A 12,594-nucleotide genomic window follows, 5' to 3' on the forward strand; every position below is an offset into this window, starting at 1 on the left:
AAAATGCTTATCCATGGGGGCTGGGGAAACAGCTCAGCTGGTAGAATGTTTGCCTGGCATACATAAAACCCTGGCATTCCCACCACTAAATATCCCTGGAATGGTGACACAGGCCTATAACCCTAGCATTTGAGAGGTGGAAACATGAAGATCAAAATGTTAAGCTAATTCTCAGCTATGCAGTGAGTTGCAGGCCTAGCATGGGCTACATAAAACCCTTCTACATAAATGCAGACAGGCAGGAAGAAAGCAAGCTAGCTTGGCCAGATCTTATAAATACTGAAACTAGGTTGCTATTTCCAGTAGGGAAACTGAGTCTCAGGAGACAGAGCACTGACCTTTTAAACTTCCTACCTCCTATACTCACCTTGCCTTGGTTCAGCTTGCTTTCACGTGCCTAGGCTCACTTACCTGAACACCTGCTATATTACAAAGGAAAGCTTGGGCTTCTGGGGTGAGGTTTGGGGGTGTGCATGTGTTCCAGTTCCAAAGAGAACAGCAGTTGCTTGGAGTCTCTGCCAACCACTGGCCCACATCCTGCAACTTGGTGCTGCCTTGACTTGTCCTCACTTTGCTTTGCTGTTGCCGGGCTTCCCTGACCCTTCTCTGACTTCATCTTGAACATTCACCAAGGATCTCCTTGGCCCATATCCACAATATCAAACAGCAGGATATACCAGTTGTTGGCAGATGAGGGGTGTCTGTGTACCAAAATGTTAGAGAAACACCCATTGCTGCTCCATCTGGAGACTACTGGCTCTGGGGCTCACATCAGCTCTACGGCAGCAAATGGGTCTGTTCCCCTAGCTGAATGCTTGACTCTGGATAGCTAAGCTCTTTAGAAGGCTCCACATAGAGCCAAGCTGACCACATCATCAAAACTTTACCCAGCCAAGCAAACAGGTATGAAGTAGACAAGCCCCTTGCAGACCACATGAGCGCTCTCTTGAGGCACAGCCAAAAGTCCCAGGAGCAGCCCGAGTGATACCAAGCCTTTCTTGCCTGTGGTATACCTCAAGTCTCTAAGGAACATCTCCTTTCTTGGCTTCAGGACTGTCTGGTGAGGCTTGGGAGCTCTTATAGCTCCATCCTCCTGAGGGACATCAACTTGTACCTCACCACAGCATAGAGAAAAGGAAGGTGCCCTATATGGAAATCAGCTCGATTTTCATCACAAGACAGATTGTTCAAATTCCCAGCGGCAGGTCCTGGCTGCATCTTCTATGAGCACTGAGCCCAGCTTCACACTGTCCACCAAACATAAATGACTACCGTCCTATCTCCTGAAGGTAACATTTCTGTTACCCAGAGGATAGCTGGGAGCATCTCACTTAAACCTCTCTACAGACAGCTTCAACGTGCCTCAGACTCCAAGAAATTCCTTGTACAAAAGCCTTGTCAATTAGCTTTCCACAAGTAGGTCCAGAATTCAGACATGGACTCCAAGGAAATCCAAACCTCTTGCTCCTTGTTTCACTGAGACCCCAGAGACAAATCCCGGTCAGAGAGTTCTGCACATGCCCTTCCAAGCCTGGAGCCCACTTCCCAACCCACTTCCTGCCAAGAGTCTAGGCCAGAGAGCTCTAGAAACTTACAGCTCAGTATTCATTAATCTTGCGCAGGTCTGTTACTCTTGGAGGTAACCCTGGCAGAGTCTGGCCAACAAGAGCTGGCCATGTTGCTACAGCTGTGTTTCAGCCCTAGTGAGACCCAACAGGAAGAGAACAAGCCCTACATTCAAACATACCCAGTTGTCCACTCTGATGCAGCAGGACCAGGAATGCCCTTTCCATCTAAGCCATAAATGAAAGGCAGGCCCAGCTCCAGTCAATTGGTCCTATTCTAACTAGCAGTCACTCCCCCACACACAGCGTTACACGCTAGCAAGCCCCTTTATCTTAGGGACCCTATGGTGTCTGGAGAACTAGCATTCCTGAAGAACAGCGGCAGGAGACCACACTTCCCATGACAACAACCCTTCCTCTCTGGCCAGAGTTCACTGAATCTTAGCAAGGATCATTTGACAAAACAGTAGCTAATTTACAGCTCCGTTGAATTTTTACATTTGGATCAGGGATATGGCTCAGGGGAGTAAAAATACTTTCTGTGCAAGCCTGATGACCTGAGTTCAGATCCCCAGAACCTATGTAAAGGTCAGATATGGTATGTATCCGTAATCAGAGCACATCTATAGTGAGATGGGGAGGCAGAAGAGAAAAAGAGAATCCCTTGTTAGCTTATGGGTCAGAAAGCCTGAGGTATTCAGACAGTGACAAGCAAGAGAGATCCTGTCTTAGAAACAAGACGAAAGGTGAAAATCACTGCCCAAGGTTGTTCCCTGACCTCCACATGCATGCTATGGCACACACGCACTCTTACACATAAACATGCACACAGGCACTCACAAATAAATGTAATTGTTTCAAGTTTTACATTTCTATTTCATTGGTTCCTAGTATTTTTATGTGCCTGGAGGATATAGCTCCAAAGTTATTTAGCAAGTCAATGAGGTTGGGATTTGAGATTTTGTTTGATTGTTTTAATGGAGGAAGGTACTAGGGATGTAGCTCAGTTGGCAAAGAACTTGCTAGTATGTACCAGGTTCTGGGTCTAATAACCAACATCACCTAAAACTAAGTGTGGTGGTACATACTTATCATAAAAACCTGTATCAAAAATAAAATATAAAAAGGAAATACAGAAATGACTTGTTGGTTAACTAGAAGAATAAACGTGTGTGTGTGTGTGTGTACATGCGTGCGTGCGTGCATGTGTATTTGCCATAGACATTTGGGGATGTCTGCCTAGAGGCCATTCTTTCCCTCTACTCTTTTCCTTTCTGACAGTAGCCATCCCTCCAAGTCAGGCCTCAGCTCACCTTGGACTACTTATTATGACTAACTGAAGTCAATGGAGGGTAAATTAATTGTTCTTGTCTGAAATGCTTAGGACTGGCAGTATTTTAGTTGGTTTTGATTTTGCTTTTTTAGAAAAAGGATTTCTTTTTATTATTTACACAGAACTTACTGGTCAAGCATCCTTAATCAAGAAAAGTGAAATAAGATTTCAAAAAACCTGAAATCCAAAATGCTCCTTAACTGAAACTTTCTGATTTCTTGATGAGGGTTACCCAATTTGTTCTTGGTCTAATGCCCTATTTTTCTTTCTCAGCTTCTTCTGATGCTTCAGCAGCATCCTGGCCACTGAACTAATGGGAAGCCTGCTGGAGGGATTCAGAAAAAACATTTCCACCCTTAATCAAAAACAAATAAAAATGGACATACTCTTCAGAAGAATAAGAAGAAATTGATCAACTCTGAACAGAGCTATATAGTTGTATCTATCAGGCATGGATGGAGGATACACCTAAGGAAAATCCAGCCCTGAGACATGGTGGGACAGGAAGATGGGAGAAGTCAGAGCTTTTGAAGTTATCTAGAGCCAGTGATTTCAGAAGGGCAGGCCTAGCCTCTCTCCACTTTTTCTAGTGATCCAAACCCTACTATTGGCACTGCTTTGTTGAAGAAAGTAAAAAAGATAGTGATGTTATCAGACAGAGATGGACCATGTCAGATGGCTAATTGTTCCAACAAAACAGGAACTCTGAGGCGTGTGACAGAGTCAGTCTGTCTGCAGGAGAGAATGGTACAAACACACACATGCCGCACAGCCTGTGTTGAGCAGGAGGCATGCGTCAGTCTTGCCTTGTCCCTCAAATTACCTCTCTCATTCCAACTCCAATCCTAATCCACCTAAGAGCATACACACAAAAAAACAAACAGACAGACAAACAAAAACACCTGGGTGTGATGGCACACACCTTTAGTCCCAGCTTTCAGGAGGCAGAGCAGGCATATTTTTATGAATTCAAGGCCATCCTGGTCTACATCACAAGTTCCAGATCAGCAAGGATTACATAGATCCTGACTAAACAAAAAGGGATCTTAAAATAAAATCAAGTGGAGTCTCAGTGATTAAAGCAAAGCTTTCTAAACTTTAATGAATCACTTTAAGGTAGTTTAGTGCCTGATCTAAAGTCTACATTTTTTCACAAGCTGCTTGTGAAAAATAGACCAAAAGTTGTGTGGCAAGTTTTTCTCCGAAAGAACCAATCTAAAGCACTTACGGAACTGTTCACTGCTCTGAATTTTGTGGCTGTACAGGGAAGACCTAGTGTGGAATGTGTGTAAAGCCAGAGTGTAAACTGTCTTTAGGTCAGCCAGACCTGAAATGCAGACAGGTCATTTCTGCTCAGAATCAAACCCTTAACATGCAGCTCTGGTTTCTTGGAATGTTTATATGAACTTCTGACCCCTGAAAAGTACACCATTCATATGTGGCTGATGGGCATAATTACTCTAAAAGATTTATGAATGCAATAAATAGCTTTTAGGGAAATCTGTCTTAAATAGCAAATTCTGCAGTCATTGTAAATAATCAGCCCCTAAAAACTGTGCACATCTGAAAACACAAGATGTTTCCCCAAGCAACACATTGACTACATTTAGAACAAATTATTTTTAATGTATTCCCCCAAAATATTTTAAAAGTTAGATCAACTTTTTTCATGCCACTCATTAAAAATACTGATGAATTTAAGTGAACAGTCACATGGAAGTCAAACCATGAACCTACTGGAGGGAGGAACAGGTGCCTAACAGTTATCTGAAGTGAGGTTAAGTCAGGCCTCTGTAGGGCTATGAGGAAGAGAAGGGACTCCAACAGTTAAGAATGATGGATTTAATAACTAGAACCTTCTAAAACCCTATGGTTTGAAAAGCACAGCACTTAAGAAAATCTATGTCTAAATAAAACAGGTCATTTCAATATGGTAACACCAAAACACCTATAGAACAATGAACACAAGAGGTGAACAGAGAGCAGAATAGCCCTGTCCAAGGGGTTAAGGTGATAGCAAAGTTGTGTGGGAAGAACATTTAGAACTATTTTTGGACTTATCCTTTCAATTCCTCCATTTGAACACCTCACTTTGATAATTTAACTACATTAACAAAAAAAATCATATGTGATCATGTATATATATATGGATTTTTTTTCATGCAGGGTATGAGATTAAAAACTTAGAAACTAGAGAATACTCATAAGCTAATAAAAAGTTTAGCCTTCTCACTAAAGAAAGAAATGTACAAAAACAGCAGTAAAATAATTTCCCTTATGAAACTGCTAAAGCCATTTTTTAATCTTGGTGATTATTTCTGATGTCAGGATAACATGGAATAGACTTGCTTCCAATTGGCCAATGAAAATAAAGACAATGGGCTGGGTGGTGGTGGTGCATGCCTTTAATCCCAGCACTTGGGAGGTAGAGGCAGGTGGATCTCTGTGAGTTTGAGGCCAGCCTGGTCTCCAAAGTGAGTTCCAGGAAAAGCACAAAGCTACACAGAGTAACCCTGTCTTGAAAAAACAAAAAACAAAAAACAAAAAAAAAGAAAGAAAATAAAGACAATGAAATTCTTCTGAAAAGAGATTTAGAAAAATATATCAGACTTAAAGATATTAACATTCTTGGATTATGATTGCCAGGTTTAGCCAACTGCTCGGGGGCATACTTGATCACTGTCATTCACTGTTTATCTAAAATCAAATTTAATTGGACATTTTATATTTTAGATGATGACCCTAGTTGATCTCTGCAATTATACTGCTAGAAAATTCTAGATCAGAAATGGATAGTCACATATGGTGAAAGACTTAAAATAATCTAAATGACAGTATCAGAAAGACTGTAATGTAAATGACAGTGCAGCCATTTAAGATGATCAAGGGACACTTATGTTCATTGTAAACTGTACAGTGAAGAAGAAAGACAAGAAACTGCTGAAGTATGGACAGATAGGACTTCTATTAAGAAAGAACTGACAATAAATCTCCCGACTCTGTGATGGTAAACTTCTAGACGAAGCTGAAAGGGAGCCAGCAAAAATAAGGCCCTGGGGACTCATAAAAGAACTTAGAGGACAGAACAGGATGTGTTTATAAGGACTCTTGTGATTACACTGGGCCTACCTGAACAGCTGAAGCTGTGCTCCCTATTTTTCAGGTTAGTTTATTTGAAACTGTTCCTACTTCCCTTTCATGTTTAAGGTCACAGACATATTCACAGATCCTGGCCATTGTTACAAAGGCATCTTTGGGAAATCATTATACTGCCTACGACCCTGATACAGGTACATGATACAGGCAGACAGCTTATATAATGAAAATACTGAATAACACATGTAATGGAGATAATGAGGAACTGTTCAGTGTTGACGAAGGCATGAGATGCACTGACAGATCCCTCTAGAACAGAAAGGAGGTTAGGACATCTGGAATGGAGACTGTTTAGTCATAAATGATATGATTTACGGATAAGGATGTCTCAACTTCCAAGATCAACCTTTCCCTCCCAATTTGATGTTGTGTTCCTACCTCCTACCTCTGCACATTTTCTAATTCTGAACAGGTCTGCAGGACTCTAGCATTTAAAGACTGTGCCCCAGCCTTTTTCCTCAAATTGAGCTTAGATGGCCAAAAGAGTGCACCCTCCTTCATTCCCTCTTATTCCTTCTCTGGCTTCCCAGCATCCTCCTCTACCCTCCAATGGCTACATCCCAGTTGACCTCAATGACCTAGCTCCTTATCTTACCCATTCCCAGGTAATATGAATTCCCTACACATTGACCTGCCCATCTCTATGGGAAAGCAGTTGGATACATTCCATTGCTACATAATTATGTGTCCCATAATTCCCTTATCAGGCTATGGACCCACACTCACCAAGCTGTCCTCAAACCACTCCTTTATGTAAGCAGCCGTTGGGCCAGGGATTTGGCTCACAAGGGCTTCTCTCTCCTGAGGAAGGGCCAACATCTCCAAGGCCAGTCTCAGGTCCTCAATGAGATGGAGCACTGGTATAGAGTTCACGCAGGAGGATGGAGAAGACAACCCAGGCTCACAAGTACCATCACTAATATCTGCAACTGTTTTAGTGCCTGGAACAAAAAGGAGGAGAAGATCTTGTTTTAAAAAAGTGGATGACACAGTCAGTGACTTTATCAAGAGCAAAGACAGTGAGAAGTGGGGGAGAAGAGCTGGAGGATCATTCCTGCCTCACCATGGAATGGTAGGAAGAGAAGTCCATAGAGGTGAATACAGCCTGTTGAGCCTGACATACAAAGCTTGCACATGAAGACAACTGATAAAATACAGCCAGCCCTCACCAGTGACCAAAATCAATATGACCCAATTCTTTAGTTCTTACAAATATATTTGTTTTCTTTTAAGTCAGTGTCAGACTGCACAGATGACCACTCCAAACCCCTCCCATTCCCTTAAGGGCATTCCTCTCCCTGGGCTGGCCTGGTCACTACTATTACTAGAACACCATGGCTAATGCTGGGTCTGGGGCTTAAGAGGACTGACAGCTCCTGCTCTTCCTCTCCAATGCCAATCACCTTGTAACAAAGGCCACCTATTCTGTAGAAAAGACAGCCCAACTGTCACCGTGAGTCATCTCACTGTGGTAACAGACTTGTGAATGAAGACATCCTGGGTCCTCCAAATCCAGACGAGCCATCCCTATGGAACACTATCACACAATTAAGGAATTATAAAGAAACAAATGGTAGAGCTGATCTGAGTTAGTTGGGTTAGTTGACCACAGTTATGGACAAGGATTACTATAGTCATTCTGGTGATGGATTATAGAGAAGTAGAATCTTTCTGGGTGCCGTAATTGGGAGATTGTTGTATTAAAACTGTATTAGTTCCTGTGCACAGCCACAGCCCATCTCCCCATGACGGACTGTATGGACTCTGAGAACAGAGTCTATGCCAGGCATAGCTGAGTTCCCAGCACCCACTAGATGTTGAAATGCAATTCATGCAAATGACTCCACATATACTCAAGTGGATAGATAAAGAGAAAGAAATGAGTGCCTGGATTTCCTCAGAGATCTGGGATGTGGGGTCAGTTCCTTTTAATTTAGTATGTCTAAAATAAGACTGTTTGTGTCTTTCTACACCCTATCATTCAACTACAGAAAAGCCCAAACTGACCTCACAGAGTCTGACAAAGGAATTCTGTGCTTTCAGCTGTAAGAGATACTTTGTAAAATGTAGGTTAAAGGATGATTTTTTTAGGGCATTTGGATTGTAAAGGACAACAGGATAAGCTACCTAAAGTTAGGACTATCCTGGAAAATGGGAGCTGATGGGCCACTACGGGTATGGCATCTAAATCCTGGTCCTTTTACACTCTGAGAAGCCACCATAGTCCTTGCCAAGCAGTTTGGGAAGGAAAAATCCACACAGAAGGAAACAATTACCACAGCATTTGATTGCCAGTCTGCCTTCTGAAAATATATGACAGAAGGAATCGTAGGTCACAATCCACAAACAAGTCAGGCTCTGGGGAACTAGGAGACAGCACAAGTATCCATGCTCTGGTGTATGCTCAGCACTTTCTGGCTCCTACATACCCAATTTAGAGCTGATTGGGAATTGCACAAGCCAAACCTCAGGGAAGAAAACGGTTAGAAACTCAGCAAGCCCTCCAATCTCCACACAATTGCTCAATAATGATTCCTCTGCATTCTGAATGCATACTCTTTTTCTGTTTTTAAATTAAATTGTGTGTGTGTGTGTGTGTGTGTGTGTGTGTGTGTGTGTGTGTGCATGCCACGTGGCATTTAGTGCAACAGTCAGGATAATTTCGGGGTGCTGGTTTTCTCCTTCCACTGTGGGTCCAGGGACTGAGCTCAGGGCCTTGGGCTTGCACAGCAGGTGCTTTTACCCACTGAGCCATCTTGCACGCCACACAGTCTAACTGCAGAGTTTCATACAGGTGAAGTATATTTGAGTTGGGCTGAAAAAGACTGAAAATTCAGCGGTTTTTACTAATTTTACATGATGATGTGACCGTTGGGTATTTCATAGCACATACAAAAATAAAATTTAGAGAGATGAGTATTATATATAAATATTAAAGTATAAGAGTATAAAGGAATAGATGAAAATTGGGTTAGATTAAGATTTGATAGACATAAGAGTAATTGAGCAAAATATAACAAAACACTGTATGCCTATTATATAAAATTAATTTCTGCTACATAAAACAAGTCTGAAAATACTACTTGTAACAATTATAATAAACATTAATAGATCCTTCATATAAGAGACATGGTATAAATCAGTTGAAAAAAAAGGTCCCAATTCACTTCTTACACACAAAACAGGCATAGGGATTTACACAGCTAACTCTGAGACATCTACAAAAACACAAATAGAAAATTAAAATATAGAAATAAAGTGTTTTCTGGGTAGTTCATGGAATATTTAAAAATGGGAGTTCATTTTTTCACTAATAAAATAATTGAAGTTGAAAATGCAACGATCAGTGTTGACGAGCACACACTGAGAATGCTCAGAGCCTGCTAAGGGACATAAAAACTGGCCCAATTCTTTGTAATATGCAGTTTGGCAGATACTGTAAAAATATTCATACTTTTCAACTAGCAATTCCAATTTTACAAATCTAACCTAAGGAAATTCAACCAGATGTTCATCAAAGATAAACACACAATAATGATCTCAATAGTGTGCTAATTCTGGAAACATGGGGTGTATGAAATGACTATCCAAAGAACCAGAAACATGGAGTCTTATACTCATTTGTAAAATATATCATTAAATGGGTAAAGAGATGGCTCAGTGGTTAAAAGCACTGGCTGCTCTCCCAGTGGACCTGGTTCAATCCCCAACACTCATATGACCCCTCACAACCATCTATAACTCCAGTCCCAGGGGATCTGATGCCCTCTTCTGGCTTCCATGGGCACAGCATGCATGTGGTACACAGATGTACCTGTAGGCAAAACACCCATACACAAAAGATAATTTAAAATTTTTTTAAGAAAATATAATTACTATGTATAGATATTTAAACATATATACATAGATAGAAAGAATAATTTTTAAATGTTGGCAATGACTTTCATAAGTGAGAGATTGCAACTTGGCATTTAGCTTATGCACAGGTACTCCAGGTTTAAACATGCTTTCTAAATCCATACTGGATATTACACAGTGCCAGCACAAGAGATTTCAATTGTGTGTGGGGAGGAGCGGTACATGTGTGTATGTATGTATGTATCAAGTGTGCTCATATGTGGGCCAGAAATCAACACTGGGTATGTTCCTCTATTGCTTTTTTTGAGCTCACCACTTCAGCTTGACTGGCCAGCCAGTGAGCTCTGGCATCCACCTGCCCCTCTACCTCCTCAGCCCTACCCAGCACGGCAATTACAGATGTGCATGCACTATGCCTGGCTTTTACATGGGTGCTGGAGATCTGACCTCAAGTCTTTATGCTTACCCATCAGACATTTACTCGCTGAGTCATCATCTCAGCCCTCTAGCCCTTCTTTAAACACTTTCGGAGTGAGTGAATACGGACACATTCTCTCCCTGTGCCCTGATGACCTTTATTTCACTCAGTAATTGTACAAGTGAAGAACTGATATATTTTCAAACAATCTCAGAGATCTGTGGCTGGGTCACATGATCTGTTGGAAAGCATGCAAAGTCTGAGGGGATCTCCTGGCAAGTGGGCAGACCAAACTACCAGGAGTCCCCTTCACTCACAATGAACAAGAAGAAAAGCTGAAACAGACTCCCAACTCAGAGATATACTCGAAAGAAAAATTAAAACCTTGGGGACTGGGGGGGAAAAAAAAAAAACCTGAATGATGAAATAAGTTCAAACTGACTCTAGGACATCTCAGAAAAAAGACCCAGACAGAGGAAGGGCCCAGGATTAGGGCTGGGGCTTCTGTAAGGGGTGAGAGCAGTAAGCTGAGTGAAGTCTGTAAAGACAGTAGCCATAAGTATTATCTGTTTCTTTCAGGGGCTCTGAAAAAAAATTCGCCCATGGCAGAGAAACATGCAGAGCCCCAGGCATGTCTGTAAAGCCATGCATACCCTCACACTGTGAGAAATGCAAACTACAGGTCTCTGCATACCACAAGTGCAGGCCAAATGCCTACCATGCATTCTTTCCTAAAAATCCCCACAAAAGAATCAGTATACAACACACACAATGGTCCAGAGTGTGTGCTAAACACTGCCAAAGGCACAATCTCCCAGAGGGCTCAACTCCCCATGACACACATATTCCCTGCATATTCCCTAAACAAAATTACAACCACACGTCAAAATAAAAAAACACATACAGCAAATAAGAGATTGTGTGCCTTAATCCTGGATATGCCCGTTTATATGTCAAAGGATTCCCTCTTGAATTACTTCTCAGAAAAAGGTGATTCAACTTATATTCAAGTGCTAAAACCAAGTGCCTCTCTGGGAAGGCAGTATTACATTATCTTGAATAATGAAGTCCTAGATAGGGAATATAAGTCAGCACAAAGGTGGAACTTTGGATGCTCACAGAATTCATAGGGGAGTTTTGCCAACTCCAGATACACTTCAGAGAGCTGAATTTCATTGGTCTCAGATATGATCTAGAGTAAGGAAAAGGTTCTCAGCATTCTAAAATGAAGCCAAAGTGGAGACTATGGCATTAGAAAGGTCACTCAACCAATGCTAGTTTTTGATGACTACAAAGGCTAGCTGAGAATTCTTATTTTAAGAAGCAAAACCCAAATCTACTATATAGTAATTTTATTTAATTTAATGTTCAAATAATTGTTGAGGATAAGACAAAATAGAAGTATAGAATTTTTAATCACATAAAAATATTGTTAAGCATTCTATTTTTTTATTGTTTTTTTTCCAGCCCAATCACAGTTTCCCCTCCCTGCAACCTCCCCTCCCTGCACCCATCCACTCCTCCTCCATTATCTTCAGAAAAGAGCAGGCCTCCCATGTATATCAGCCAGACATGGCATATCAAGTTGCAATAAGTCTAGGTACCTCCTCTCCTACTGAGGCTGGACAAGGCAACCCAGTAGGAAGAAAAGATCCCAAAAGCAAGTAACAGAGTCAGAGACAGCCCCAGCTCCAATTGTTACAAGTCCCACAAGTAGATTAAGCTACACAACTGTAGCATATGTGCAGAGGGTTTAAGTCAGTCCCGTGCAGGCTCTCTGGTTGGTGGTTCAATCTCTGTGAGCCCCTAGGAGCCCAGGTTAATTTTTGATTCTATGAGTTTTCTTGTGGTGTCCTTGACCCCTCTGGCTCCTACAATCCTTCCTCCCCCTCTTCTGCAGGATTCCCCAAGTCCAACTAATGTTTGGCTGTGGGTCTCTGAACCTGTTTCCAACAGTTGCTGGATGAAGCCTCTCTGTTGACAATGGGCTAGACAACCACCTATGAGTATAGCAGCATTGACTTTTTTTTTTTTTTGGCCAGTCGGTGTTTAGCAAAATCCTGGGTCTCTGAGCTGTCCACTTCTGGGTCCTGGTCCTCGGGCAGTGTCATGGGTAGGCTCCCACTCATGGTGTGGTTCTCAAGCTGGATCAGTCACTAATTGGCAACTCCCATAATTTCTATGGCTTCTTTACACCAGCATACCTTGTAGACAAATTGTAGGGTAGAGGTTCTGGGGCTGGGTTGGAGTCCCAACCCCTCCAC

General features: G+C 41.8%; 1 protein-coding gene across 1 annotated transcript in view; it reads right to left on the reverse strand.

The window, feature by feature from the left end:
* LOC114685273 (liprin-beta-2-like) overlaps positions 1-12,594 on the reverse strand; it is a 162,284-nt gene that overhangs the window by 87,282 nt on the left and 62,408 nt on the right. The window contains 1 exon segment of the mRNA XM_037204360.1: positions 6,781-6,995. Coding sequence (XP_037060255.1) covers positions 6,781-6,995 — 215 coding nt within the window.

Source organism: Peromyscus leucopus, chromosome 1, assembly GCF_004664715.2.
Source record: "Peromyscus leucopus breed LL Stock chromosome 1, UCI_PerLeu_2.1, whole genome shotgun sequence".
In the NCBI taxonomy this organism is placed as follows: domain Eukaryota; kingdom Metazoa; phylum Chordata; class Mammalia; order Rodentia; family Cricetidae; genus Peromyscus; species Peromyscus leucopus.